The sequence below is a fragment of the Peromyscus maniculatus genome, chromosome 16, assembly GCF_049852395.1.
Source record: "Peromyscus maniculatus bairdii isolate BWxNUB_F1_BW_parent chromosome 16, HU_Pman_BW_mat_3.1, whole genome shotgun sequence".
Lineage (NCBI taxonomy): Eukaryota > Metazoa > Chordata > Mammalia > Rodentia > Cricetidae > Peromyscus > Peromyscus maniculatus.
In genome coordinates, this window is record NC_134867.1 from 52,386,777 (window position 1) to 52,401,998 (window position 15,222).

Consider the following 15,222-nt stretch of genomic DNA (forward strand, 5'->3'; position numbering starts at 1 on the left):
TAGTAGTGGTTTTTAAGAAGAGAACATTTGGGCTAGAGAGATGGCCCAGCAGTTGAGAGTCCTGGCTCCTCCTCCAGAGGACCCGGGTTCAATTCCCAGTACCCACATGGCAGCTCACAGCTGTCTGTAACTCCAGTTCCAGGGGTTCTGGCATCCTCACACAGACATATGCAGGAAAAACACCAATGCACATAAAATAAATAAATAAATCTTTTTTAAAAAAAGACAAAGAACATTCTAGAAACTTGACTTGACTTGGCTTTTCAGATACTCCTTTGGCTATTAAATTCCAGATCTTGGTTCCCAACCTTCCTAATGCTGCAAACCCTTGAATACATTTCCTCATGTTGTGGTGACTCCCAGCCATACAAGTATTTTCTTTGCTACTTCATAACTATAATTTTGCTACTGTTGTGAATCATAATGTAAATATCTGATATGCAGCATATCTGATACGTTAACCCCCCCAAAGGGGTCGAGACCCACAGGTTGAGAAGCACTGCTTTATAGTGTTAACTCAGAATATCATACACAGGGAAGTCCACAGATGAATCCCTACACCAAAGAAGTGGGGGAAGTGATAACTTATTTTTTCCTTTTAAAGATCATATAGTTTAAGAAAACTTGTTTATATTTTGTTCTGCTTATTTTGTGTGTATGGGTGGAGGTCAGAGGACAGCTTACAGAAGTCATTTCTCTCCTTCCACGTGGGGTTCCTCCAGGGACTGAGTTGTTGGATTTGGCATTAAGCACTTGGCCTGCTGAGCCGTGTCCCCAGCCCAAATGATCCACTGTTTTAGGGCTCCGTTTCCTCATGTGTGAGGTGGGAGGTGTGCCTTCTAACCTGGGAGCGCCCTAGTTAGCTCACACAGCAGGTTGTATTGCAGCCTTCCCCTTCTGAAGGGAAACGTCTTCCTACTTGTAAAGGTTTTAAAGAACAGGGAGAGAGCCTTGGCTATCCATCGCTCAGGTTTGTTTGTTTTGGATTGGGTTTTTGTTTTTGTTTTTTGTTTGTTTGTTTTTGTTTTTTTCAGGACGATCAGTACTAACCTTTGTATTTGAAAAAGCCATCTTAATTCCTTCCCATATGTTTCCTGGTGCTATTAGCTGCTTCTGTCCTATTAGTCATTTTTTTTTAAAGAAATAAGAAACAAAAAGCACCTTTATGATATAATTTATAACCATTAGTTGGCATTAAGTATATTTCTAGAGCCGGTTTTTAGGATATTTTCTTTACAGAATTAAATCCATTAAAGCTTTGTGTTGCTTTGACTTTATTTATTTATTTGAGACAGCATCTCATGTGGCTCAGCCGCAAACTCCTGATCCTCCTGCCTCTCTGTCTCCTAAGCCCTGGGATTGCATGAATGTACCACCACACCCAACTTAAAATTTTTAATTCCTTTTTCCAAGTGAAGCAGAAAATTATTCCTTTGAAACTTAGGCACTTCACTCAGGATATGCATTTGAAAACGCCAATGAAGCCAGGTGGTAGCGGTGCACGCCTTTAATCCCGGCACTCGGGAGGCAGAGGCAGGAGGATCTCTGCGTGGGAGGCCAGCCTGGTCTACAGCGTGAGTTCCAGGACAGCCAAGGCTACACAGTCTCAAAACCCTGTCTTGAAAAATCAAAAAGAAAAAAGGAAAGGAAAAAGGCCAATGAAGTAAAGCATCCATGGTGACAGTGGGTCATTCATATTCTAAGTGAATGACCCTAAGTAGTCAGGATCACCAGTGGGTGACACCAGCCTTGCAGGAGAAGTACATGTGTTCACTGTGTGCTGCTGAGTGAACCCCATTTTCAGAGCATCATTTTAGGGTATCCACAGATCCCCACTATCTTCCACTTGTAGAAAACATATGCTGATATGATTTCACCTAACCCACAGTTCACTCCAGGTTTTCTTTTTTGCAAGGACTTTACTAAGTATGGGAATAACGCCATAGGGGATGGCTTTTGTTTGGGTCTGGCTCCTCGTCCCTTCTTGTTCTTATGGGATTTCTCCCCAATTAGAGACTGGGGATCAATAAGACTGATCCAAGCACGCTGACAGAGGAGGAAGTGAGGAAGTTCGCCCGCCTCAACATTGACCCCTCTACCATCACATGGCAAAGAGGTAGGTACTGGGGAAACCAGGAGGCGCGCGGGGCCAGACTGGGAGGATGTGTTTGAGCGCCATCTCTTAAGTTCAATTCATAAACACTCAGTCTTACACACACAGCTGCCTAATCTGAGCTTTATACTCTCTCTCACCTTCGGTTACCGCCCTTTCCTAACACCTCTCTCTAAACTCAATTCCTTCCGTTCACTCCCTCCTCTTCCAAAGTGAAGGCCTGTGGTTGGAGCTCAGTGAGAGAGTTCTCTTCAAGCATGCGCAAAGCTAAAACACTACAAAGTAACACCACCTGCTCCAAATGTCTTGGTCAGGGTTTCTATTGCTGTGAAGAGACACCATGACCACGGCAGCTCTCATAAAGGAAAACATTTCATTGGGGTGGCTCGCTTACAGTTCAGAGGTTCAGTCCATTGTTGTCATGGTAGGTGGCATGGCGGCATGCAGGCAGACATGGTGCTGGAGAAGGAGCTGGGAGGTCTACATCTCAGTCCGCAGACAACAGAAGCAACTGTGTATCACACTGAGCATAGCTTGAGCAAAGGAGCCCTCAAAGCCCCCCCCCCCACACACACACAGTGACACTCTTCCTCCAACCAGGCTACACCCACTCCAACAAAGCCGACCTCCCCATAGTGCCACTCCCTATGAGTTTATGGGGGGTTATTACACCAAATAGGTACGGGAAATCTTCTCTTCCTAAACCTGCATTTAAAAATGTTTTTAAGGCAGGACCTCTCTTGGTCCTGGTGAGTTCTCTTCCCCCAAGCCTGGTTTGTTCCTCTACTTTTTTTTAAAAAAAGAAATATACTTTGCATTATTCTTTGTTACATTCAGGATCTCAGTGGGGAGGGACATGGAATAACAAAAGACATGAATTGGCCCTAAAGCCTACATTCTTTTATAATCTTTCGTTTTGCCTGTGTGTATGCGTGAATACCATTCATGTACAGTGCTCATGAACACAAGAAGAGGATGTCAGATCTGGAACTGGAGTTACCCGCTGGCCAAGTGGGTACTAAGAGCCAGAGCTGGGTCCTCTGCAAGAGCAATAAGTGCCCTTAACTGCTGAGCCACTGTAGCAGGAATCTTAAAAATTCTTATTAATAAAATCAAACCCGAGGCCAGTTATTGGGGTCCATGCTGGTAGATCAGAGAGACAGAACAAGCCACAGCTATCTCACCTTGCCAATTCCTCAGCTGGTCCTGTTTCCTCAGACTGGAAGTGTCTGTGTCCTCATCCCAATGGCTCTCAGCTGAACTGTGCTGCTTAAAAGCCTGAAAGCTTAACCAGCCAAATGCTTAACCAGCCAAATGCCTCTAGTTTCTGGTCCTCACGCCTTATATACCTTTCTGCTTTCTACCATCACTCCTTAGGATTAAAGGCTTGTTTCGGGGATTAAAGGCATGAGTCACCAAGCCTGGCTGTTTCCCTGAACACATGGAGATCTATGGGATTAAAGGCATGCACCACCACTGCCACACTCTGTCTATGGCTCTAATAGCTCTGACCCCCGGGCAACTTTATTTATTAACATACAATCAAAATCACATTTCAGTACAATTAGAATACCACCACAAGCCACCTCTCAGCGCCTCTTTTTATTTTGATTGGGGCATGGGGGTGTGCGCAAGCATGCACATGCGCATGGAGACCGGCAGTTGACATCGGGTGTCTTTCTGAGCCTATAGTTAGACTGGCCGGCCAGAAAGCCCAAAGGCTCCTCTTTTCTCTGCTTCCCTAATGCTTTTATTTGAGTGCTGGGGATCAAACTCGGGTTCTCTTGTTGTACGGCATACTTTATCAGCTGAGCCATCTCCCTAGTCCCTTCTGTTTCTGAGACAATCTGGTGGTATTTTGTGTGTGATCTAACAAATAAAGCTTTCCTGAAAATCAGAGAGACAAAAGAGCAAGCCCCAGCCACCACCTCTTACCTCGACAACTCCTTATCCTCAAAGAGAGTGAGCTCCTGTCTCCTGCTGCCTTAATTTCCTCTCTCTCTGCCCAGCCATATCATGGAGCTAAGCCACTAGTTAGTCATGGAGGTCAGGCAGTGGTGCTACACACCTTTAATCCCAGCACTCGGGAAGCAGAGGCAGTTGGGTCTCTGTGAGTTCAAGGCCACCCTGGGCTACACAAGATCGATCCAGTCTAAATGAGAAACAGAGCCGGGCAGTGGTGGCACACACCTTTAATCCCAGCACTAGAGAGGTGGAGACAGGAAGTGATATGGCTAGGCAGAGAGAGGAATATAAGGTGGGAGGAGGCAGGAGCTCGCTCTCTTTCAGGCTGAGGAGTTGGTGAGGTGAGAGGTGGTGGCTGTGGCTTGCTCTTCTGTCTCTGATTTTTTAACATTTACCCCTGTATCTGACTCTGGGTGTTTATTATTCAGACCAGTTAGGATTCGTGCTACAAACAAGGTCTTGTGATGTAGCTCTGGCTGGCTTCAAACGGCCTGGAATTTGCCTCGATCCTCCTGTTTCTGCCTCCCGAGGGTGTTAGGCTTACAGGTGTGTTTCCAACTGTGTCCTACGTATGTATCGCTCCGGCAATTACACGCTGCACAGACAGCCTCGATGTTCCCTCCTCCTTCCTTGCCTCCCCCTCGATGACATCCCTTCCCCTGCCCGGCTTTTCATCAGGTCACTTCAGTGGAACAGTGGGCAAAGGACTGACCATGGAATTCCGCCTGGAGAGTAGCCGCCACTCTGCTTAGCGATGTGGCCTTGAACAGGTGTCCCTGCTCTGTTCTCGAGCTTTGAATAGAGTCATGGAGATGATGATGTCTGTACTCCACAGGAATGTGGCAAGCTCAGCTGATAAACCCCACAGGCCACCAAAATGATGGATGACATGTGTTCCTGGACTGACTGTCTCAGACCTGCCCCCCCATTCTCCCACTTCTGTCCTCTTTCAGAATATGTTTAATCAATGCCTGAATTCTAAGTTCCCTTTTAGCACATTCTCCTGTTTGCATCTCCATCCCTTAGTTCAGTAGGTTTCTAATACAGAGCGACCAGCCTGTCAGTCAGAAGCCTCGGTAGCTGCCATCATGGTCCATCAGATTACCATTAGTCTGTCACTCGGGACTTCTGGTACCTAGTTTCTGTCTTCTCTCCACCAGGGGCCTGCTTCACCGTCTTGCCACCTTTTTCTTGGCCATAACCATCCTTAGCCCATCTCTTTTCTAGGTCAGTCTTCCTTCCAGACTCAGCCAGCCTCCCACCTTCCTGAGCTGTCTTCTCAATAGCCCATTCAGCCAAGCCAGTAAGAATCTCCCAGCAGACCTTGCAGCCAAGAGACAAAGGAAGACCAGGCACAGTCTTCTTAGCTCTGCAACATTTGAGCTTTACAACTTTCGATTAAACCACTTCCTCAGTTTCTTCATCTACACAGAGTAGTAGCCCTTTATCCAGAACAGCCGAGACCAGCAGTGTTCCAAACTTCAGAGATTTGGTGGTTTGGGCAGATAGCGCAATAATGACAGCCAAGCCTAAACACAAAGTTCATCTGTTGTATTTACATCTCCCGCTCATAGCCTAAAGGATGTTTCCTAGATTCTTTTAAATCGTTTTGTACATGAAGCGGTTTCGGGCTGTGGGATTTTCCACTAGCAGTATTATATTAACACTCAACAAGGTTTGGCGTTTGGATGCCGAACCTGCAGTAACATCAGCTTCCCTCCACTGCAATGTGAACACATGGAACCGCAGAAGCACGTCCCCCGTGACCCTTCGAGGGTCACGGCTGTGCTGTGTTGTTTCTCTGCGGTCTTTGTCTCCTAAGATCCAGTTAAAATCTCCTTCAGCACTCTTGCAAGGATCCATTTTTTATTTTAAAGCAAGTAATACTATCGTAAAGATTTTGTCCAAATGTGTCCAAAAAAAATGAAGTGACGTTTCACAATGCTAAATAACTGCTAATCATGGTTTTGGGTGTATCCAGTTTTTCTGTACAGCTCTATTGCCATTTAATTGTGTGGATTCTATTTCCTCCCCAATTCAGTTATAACCTAAGCACGTTCTACTTTGTTAGCCCTTTCTTGGGATAGTTTATTCATTTATTATTTCTCATGGTGGTAGAGATTTAACCCACACAGCCTTCGGCATGCAGTGCATATACTCTGCCTCCAAGCCATATTCCCACTACCTGGGGCGGTCATTTTAAATGACTCCAGAGTAGTCCTTTGGGGATGAGCTATGACCTATTCATGCCACAAGTCTAAACTAGACCAATAAACAATATTTTAAACAGCCGACATGAATATTTTCAGCATTTTACTGGGGCATCATTTTTTTTTCTAGAATTTTTTTTAAACTAGAAGGATCTATTATTAAAATGCCATTTGTTTGCGAAATGTGCAGTCAACCTTTCAAAGCTTTCTCTGAGTTTGTGTTCCTCTTTAAATTGTTTTGTCAGGGGTGGGGGGAGCTTTTAGTAAAAGAAAAATTAGGTGATGGAATATTTTCAACCCTATGTGCGGCTCTGCTGAAAAAGACACTCTCAGACCAACTGGCATCCTTGCACATCTGTACCTGGGCCCCAACCTCAGAAATCATGATGTATCACCTCTTTGATGTGCATGCAATTGGATTCTCTGTGCAAAGACAGGAAGGATTAGAATACTCTGTGGTTACAAATCAATTTTAGTGGAAGTGACAATTTCAAAAGTTATCCCAAGAAAATCCAGACTTCCATTACTGTCCGGAGTGCTAGAGGGAAGCAGTCTTGATTACTGAGGACCAGCCACCTGGGTCAGAGGAATTCAGGCTGAAATTTGATCGTGAATTTGGTTCTGACTGGTGAGTTAGTTTGAGAAGGAGGACTCGTCATGGATGAACGGAACACGGTTACTGGTGGAGTGCTCTGGCTTTGAGTGAGGACAAGTATAACCCAGGTGATAGAATAGAGCTTAAGATGCTGGACTGTTCCCGAAGCACATCACAGAGGCAGGAAGAGAAGCTTATCTCCAGGCATATAATATCTCCCAAGGACCAGCAAACTAGGCTTCGTTACATTGGGTACCCCAAAGCCGCTGCCTCTTAGAGAACCTCGCTCCCCAGACTTACCCTCTCCCACACAAGTCCATCTCCCCGTCACAAGCCCAAGGGCCCACCAACCCTACTCAGTGTCAGCCTCTGCTTCCCCTCAGATACCACGCCTCTGCTTCTCAACCGTAGCCCAGTGGCATCATGGGATAAACGAGCCTGCCCTGGTCTGGCACCTGTCCCTGCCTGTGGTGGTATTGTGTTCCCCAAAATATTGTGTACCTTAATAAACTTATCTGGGGTCAGAGAACAGAAAAGCCACTAGTTAGGCAGTGATAGCACATGCCTTTAATCCTAGCATTCCAGAGGCAGAAATCCACCTGGGATCTCTGTGAGTTCAAGGCCACATTGGAAACAGCCAGGCATGGTGACTCGCACCTCTAATCCCAGGAAGCAAGCCTTTAATCATAGGGAGTGATGGTAGAAAGCAGAAAGGTATATAAGGCATGAGGACCAGAAACTAGAAGCATTTGGCTGGTTCAGCATTTGCCTGGTTAAGCATTCAGGCTTTTAAGCAGCAGTTCAGCTGAGAGCCATTGGGATGAGGACACAGAAGCTTCCAGTCTGAGGAAACAGGACCAGCTGAGAAGTTGGCCAGGTGAGATAGCTGTGGCTTATTCTGTCTCTCTGATCTACCAGCATTGACCCAATAACTGGCCTCAGGTTTGATTTTATTAATAAGAACTTTTAAGATTCATTCTACACCTGCCCTTCAGTTCCTGGGCTGGCATTGGTTCCTTGAAGGATTGGGAATGCTCCGGGTGTTCCTCTGAACATCATCAACACTAGCTAAAGAAACTACTTAGAGCAAGAAAAAAATAAATAAATAAATAAACCCATCAGCCCCCAGGCCCCACTGCCTTCCTTCCGCGCATGTGCTCTGGTGTGCATCTCCTCTTGGGAAATGCCAGGAGTCAGAGACTGGTGCCTGGTGCACCTTCATGTCCCTGCCTAGCCAGCACAGGACTGAGCACAGCAGAAGCCCTCAGAACCTGCTCTGGGAAGGAATGAGGATGTAGCATATGCTGCCTTTTGCTCTGTCACAGAGATGCCAGCTGTGTGTTCCTGTTGGTTTCTTAGGGCTTTAGCCACATCCGTGTCTTGTGGGTTGGAACTGATCCAGCACATCTTCTCTCATGTGTCACTAGTGCTGAATTCACACAGCTCTTTCCCCCGGGTGGAAGTATCCTGGTAGGTCACAGCGCTCTGCGGAGGCATTACGAAAGGCACAGTGTCCTTTGGATGATGCAGTAGTTTGATCGAACCCTTTTGCTTGTCTTCCCTTGATCCAACTAAAATTTGAATGCTCCGCTGTTGACTTTAAATACATTTGATGGGGGTGTGACCTCAGTCTGTGACCAAGAGTGTTGATAGACTACACAATAGACTACACAGCAGAAAAGGAGATGGTTTTATTGCGTGTGACTGTGTGCCTAGCATCGTGGGAGTAAAAATAGTAGCTGGTGACACCATTTGAGATGTAATCCTTTGTTTGACCTTGCAGGTGTTCTACTTCAGGCTTAAAAAATAAAAGTGGAAGTTGATATATATATTTGGCTGTGAGTGTGGCTGAGTGTGTGTATGTGTGAGAGAGAGACAGACAGACAGACAGACAGACATGGCAGCAGCAGCTAGGGTGAGGGCCCAAGAAGGGTTTTCATGTCATTAGGAAGATGAACAGTCTCCATCCTACAGATACTCCTGGTCCCCAAATACATAATCTCTGTTTTCCGTTTTCATTGGTGGCATGTTATGCATTTAGTAAGCTGGATCTCAGTTGTTGCTGTGAACAGCCCTGCTGTTTTAAATCACAAAGATGAGGGAAGTGTCTCTTCTGCCTTTCTTGGCATTATAAATTGGGTTTTTTCTAAGCCAAATAGTTTTCACAGATATTCTGAACCGGTGCAGTTCACACAAGCAAGGGCTATGTCTGATCTAATTACAGTCAGTCTCCTCCTGTGTGCTCTGTTTCCTTTGGCTTTTCTTTTTATTGCGGTTAAAATATGCATGACCCAATAGTTACCACGTTAACCATCGGTAACTGTGCAGCTGATAGCGTTAACTGCATCCACAGTGATTGCTCTGTTGCCATTGGCCATACCCAAAGCTTAGCATCATCCCCTACCGAAGCCCGAGACCAGCGGTTCTCAACCCTCCTAACGCTGTGACCCCTCAATACAGTTAATCCTTATGTTGTGCTGACCCCCAACCATACAGTTACTTTTGTTGCTACTTCATACCTGTAATTTTGCTACCGTTATGAATCATAATGTAAATATCTGATATGCAGGATGTCCGATATGTGACTCCTGAATGGGTCTTCGACCCACAGGTTGAAGAACCACTGCCCAAGAAACAGTAGTAGCATCTCCTCTGCTGCTGACCCTGGCTGTTCTGTTTTCTGTGTCTGTGGATTTGCCTACTCTTGGTCCCTCATGGAGGGAGAACCATACAGCATTTGCTCTTCTGTGTCTGCATAATATTTCGAATATATGTGGAGCATATACCAAAACGCTCATTTTATGGTGTGTGAGATTACATTGTGAGTCAGTCCATTTATCTTATTGGTGGAAACATTGGTTGCTTCTACTTTCTGGCCACTGTGAATGAGCATGAACACATACACATCTGTTCAGGTCTCCGTGTTCAGGCTTTTGGATAACACACAGGAGTAGAATTACTGGGCCATTTGGCTGTTACTTGTAGGAGAAACCGAACTAACTTCTCCTTGTCACTTAGATGTCCGTGTAAAACACACTCTCGGAACTACTTGTCCTTGCTGCCTAATCAAAAGCACCCCAGCCCAGCTCACCTGACACGCTGTCAATAAGACACTTACCCCTAGCCTATGTTTTTCACCCTCATTCAATTCCTCCAATGAAGCCAGACCTTGACTCTTGTTTTCTGCTCCTTCCTTACCGTCTCCCAGCATGGTCAGTCCCTATTTGTTGATTGAATAACCGACCTGTTCTCTTTCAGTATTGGATACCAATGACCGATTCCTGAGAAAAATAACCATCGGGCAGGGAAGCACAGAGAAAGGATGTTCCCGGCAGGTAGGTGGCGCCATCTTCCCGGAAGTGTCTGCCCTTCCTCGCCTTGGTTTCCAGTCTTTGCATTTTGTGTCCATTGCCCCAGCAGCAGCTCTGGTGGCTCTCCCGCTGTCTCGGGTGGGTTTCCAGTTGCTCTGCTGCTCTAGGACTGGAGGGTATCAGGATTGCTCTGGAAATGACAGCGTCAGGAGTCACAAAGTTTCCAGTGTCCTCTTCCGTGTGCTTTTGGCTGTGTTTCTGGGGAGACTCATTCGGGAACGTCCCACACTACAACTGTGTAACAATGGAAAAGTGAAAGTCTCAGGTTACACCACTCCAGTTTCATAAACCAAAGGGCAAACACCTACTTATTGGGTTTAATAATATGGAGGGTTTTTTTTCCAAAGGATAATAGCTTATTACTCAAAAGCAGACAATGTGGGGCGAAAATTATGAGCTCTGCCTCCATTTAATGGGTCTCTGATGTGGGATAGTGGCACTTAGGAAATATAAATTCACTCCATAATTTTTTAGCCAGGCACAACAGCCTTCTAATTTTTTTATAGTAAACTTTCTTTGGAATTTTTTTTTTTTTTAATTTATGGGCTTTACATTAAATTTTTATTAGTGGAAAAAGTTACTTTTATGATAATAGTCATTTCTCATACCAAATGGATTTGGGTACTTTTGATAGATTTTGAATTAAAAAGGGAGTGAGAGGAGATCACTCGATGGGTAAAACACTTTCTGCACAAGCATGAAGCCTGGAGTTCAGGCTCGCACACCCTCACTTATGTTGGACGGGCATGGTGACCCGCTTGTGACCCAAGCACTTAGGAAACAAAGAAGAGCTCAACCCAGCCAGCTATACCTGATAAGCTCTGGGTTCAGGTGAGAGACCCTGCCTCATTGTGTAAGATGGAGCGTGATCAAGGCAGACACTCCTCCTTAACTCACACACATGTACACATACATACCATACACACACATTCATGGTAGGGGGGGGGGAGAGAGAGAGAGAGAGAGAGAGAGAGAGAGAGAGAGAGAGAGAGAGAGAGAGAGAGAGAGAGAGAGAAGACTGAATGTGGAGTTAGATCAAGAAGCTTGACTGCACCCAGGTACCTCCCTTCTTGCCCCAAACTCTGGATCTTTCACACACAAACATTTCACATGATCCACCTTATCTGTGCTAGAAAACTACAACCATTCCTGAAAAGTTTGGGGAAGGAATTCAATTCATAGAGAGGACAACCTAGAATATGGAGAGGAACCTCTAAATTCAACGGTGCAAGATGTCCTAGCTCTCAGAGCGGGAGAAACTGGCCACCCTTTAGGGTTAGTATTTGGGGATGATCCCTAGACACTGGTGGATGGGGACCTAACTGTGGTACTTATCCACCTGGCCACAGCCTGTACACAGGCATAACCCAGCCTGGGGACCTGTGCTGGATTCCGAGGTCCGGGACAGGATCACTGCCCGCCCCATAGGGAACCATTCATGTTGCAGTCACAGGTTGTGGTCTGCCACGCTGCTTGCCTGGAAGGTGTCAGTGAAGTATTCATTTAGAGAAAACCAGCACACTGTGGCGACCCTTTTTTGAGGAGAACACAGACTTTTGACATTAGCGTGTTAAGCACCTGAAGGGTAGCAATGGGCCTGGGAATGGTTCCACTGAAGGGGTCAACGGCAGCTCGCCCTCCTTGGGGACATGGGCACGCAAACTAGACATGGCTGATGTTATATCCTCAGACATGTAAGAGAGGGCCTCAAGCCAGCAGTCACCTCACGTGTAAAGAAATATACAACATGAAAACTGACCGGGTCCTGGGAAGAGGAGCTCAGACACCCAAGAGAACAAAATAGGAGACCAAGGGGCGGAGTCTGAGTGGTGTGGTACGGTACGTACCCAGTGAGAGTTCACTGATGCTCCAAGAATTGTGTTAAGATCCGAAAAGTAGTACCATGGGTGTAGAAAACTGAGGTGAGGAGGGAGTAAGTGCACGAGAGAGGGACTTCTAACCGAGGGACTCTCTAGAAATGGTTCCCAGAGGAAAACAATAAAAAAGAAACCCAAAAGTTTAAGAAACCGAAAGCACATACCTGGAAGTCCTGAAGACCCTAGATTTGATCCCCCCAAACACACCAACCCTCAATTATAAAGGTTCTATCAGGGCACAATGGCACATGACTATAATGCCAGCACTCAGGAGCCTGAGTCAGGAGGATTGCAAGTTTGAAGCCAACCTTGGTTACAATAGAAAAACCCTATCTCAAAAATGATCACATGGACTAGAGAGATGGCTCAGTCGGGACATAAACATAAGGACCTGAATTCAGATTCCCAGCACCCATGTAAGGGAAGTCAGGCGTGATGGCATGTACCTGTGACCCCAGCATTGGGGAGGCAGGGACAGAGGAATCCTTGGGAATTGCTGTTCAGCCACTTCTACTCACAAGGTAGAACAGTTGAGGAAGACTGATGCCAATCTCCGGCCTGCGTGTGCACACACACATAAACACACACACACACACACACACACACACACATACATGAAGACATAGGCAAAAAAGAGCCTCGTCAGTCAGAGTCTCCTGAGGACTGCACCTCTGAACAGAGTGGGCGGCCTATTCAACGAACTAACAGGACAAGAATTCCTCAATTGGAGGAAAACAGCGTTTCCATTTTAAAAGACAAATACAGCACAGAAAAGGGGGGGGGGGGACAAAGACTTCTGCCCAGAAACATCAGGCTGAAATTTCAGAACATGAAGGAATAAAGAAGAAATTCCTAAGTGCTGCCAAAGAGAAAAGGTCCTGATTACTCACAGAGGAATAAAAATCCTCATCAACAACACCAAATGCCAGGTGGCCTTGGGGAAATTCATTCAGAGTTCTGAAGGGGAAGGATGATGGAAGCTTCAGCAGAAAGAGAAGAACAATGGAGCTAACGTGAAACACATTAGCGTGAGAAAAAAAATAGGAGCCAGCCATCCCGGAACAAGGCAGCCATTAGCAGTCACTATACAGCGGAGCTGTCCCTGACAACATGCAGAGACGGCAAAGGAAGCCATAGACCATTTTTGATAACCTTCAAAATCAAAATCTTCCTTCTAAAACAGTGACTCACACAGAAAATTTAAGACTAGAGGTCATCTGGGACATATGACATGGATCATTGTGTCTAACAAAAACATTCAACCATTAGTACTCAGATATGGCTGGCCACCCTGGCCACCTTACATAACACTGCAGGGTTCTGTCCCCAAATTCTCCTCTCTCCTGGCTGAATCCTGCACCTGAATACCTTCTTAACAGCCAGTTCTCACATGCTCCTGAAAGCGGAGTTCTGCCTTCTGTACTCACCATTGTCCTCTATACTTAGAGCAAATATTTGTCACAGTGAGTAGGTGGTGTCAATAGGTATCTGTTGAACAAATAAATGACAGTTGACAGATATAAAAAATCAAATACCACTGTGAAATGGTATCTATAGCGCTATAGATTAGTAGTGTAGATACATGTGGTGGTATGTGCCTGTAATCCTAGGATTTAGAAGGCAGAGGCAGGAGGATCCCTGTAGTATGAGTTGGGGATTTAGCTCAGTGGGCTCTGGGTTCGATTCTCAGCTCCAAAAAAAAAAAAAAAGACAGCCTAGTATACATAGTACCAGTTTAAATTACTTGGCAGGTTGCTAATATTTTGTATTGTTTTGGGCATTTTTTAAGTAATAATGAGTTATATTAGAATATTCATTGCTTATTTTAACCGTCATACTCAGTACATCATTATCCCTCATTAATAAAGGTAAAACTGTATGTCATGGGTTTTAATGGCTACATAAACTCATGTAGATATATCAGCCAGCTCACCAATTTCTGTTAAAGGACACACAGGCTATTCATTGTGGTTGACTCTCTTAAATAGGCTGTGATAAGTATGTTGGTGCTTATGTACTTGTCTGGTATTGTTGGGGGTAGATTTCTGGTGATATAATTGTAGAGCCAGTGTATTGTACATTGCATAGATTTCTGCATTGCTTTCCAGAAAAGTTAAATCCACTCACTGACCTAGCTGCATTGTATACTCACTGTCCTTTTATTTCAATCTCTGGCAATCTGAGAAACATTATATTCTGTCCTTTTGTTTATATCCGTGGCAATCCATTTGTCCCTTTATGTAATTTTGAAGTGTTTTATTTGCTACAAAATATGAACATTCCTCTCCCAAGCACATTGGTTAGTGACATGAGGAACAATGGTCCCTAAATAGTCTCAATTATGTGAATGATCTTAGATTGACTCGGTTTGCATTGATACATACATGCATTCACACACAGAGAGAGACACACACACAGACACACACACAGAGTCTTGCTATTTAGTGAATGCTCATATGGAACTTAATAGGTAGCCCAGGGTGGCCCCAAACTCATGATCCTCCTGCCTCAGTCTTCCAAATGCTAGATTAGAAGCATCCACAATGATACAGGCTTACAGTTTTAGAACTAAAACAGTTATAAGTGAAGTACTTGTATACACATTATAAATTCTACAAGTTGCTTGCTATGTAGTTCATATTGCAAAAGTATTTCCAGGCTCACATTATGCATGGGAAATAGTAATATTTTGGTCATTTTTCCAGGCACTGTTTACAATGTAATATGTGCTATAGGAAGTTCGATTTCATGCAATGAAAAATCACTTACGTTTTAGAATGAGTTGTATTGAGAATATAGTCATTGGATATAGCTGTATTTAACTTTTGGGCAGTATTTTTTCAGTAGATCAATGGCTAATACAATCTCAACCAGGAAGGAGCCAGCCAGCTCCTTCCTGCCTGCATTTCCTCATCTGTCAGTGATGGAAATAGGTAATAAAATATCTCCTAAGGTGATCCCACCAGGGCAGAGCCATTCTCTCTCTGAGAGCTTGAACCTGTCTGACTCACACTCCCCCTGGGATCCAGAGAATTAAGCTGGAGCTTAACGAAGTGGCTATGTGCAGATATTTCCCCAGTGGCTGGATTGC

The 15,222-nt window shown here is 45.0% G+C and overlaps 1 protein-coding gene across 1 annotated transcript in view; it reads left to right on the forward strand.

Moving 5' to 3' along the window:
• The window catches only part of Mthfd1l (methylenetetrahydrofolate dehydrogenase (NADP+ dependent) 1 like), a 192,652-nt gene that overhangs the window by 63,771 nt on the left and 113,659 nt on the right, over positions 1-15,222 (forward strand). The window contains exons 16-17 of the mRNA XM_015996812.3: positions 2,014-2,116; positions 10,142-10,218. Coding sequence (XP_015852298.1) covers positions 2,014-2,116; positions 10,142-10,218 — 180 coding nt within the window. The remainder of the gene's footprint in view (positions 1-2,013; positions 2,117-10,141; positions 10,219-15,222) is intronic.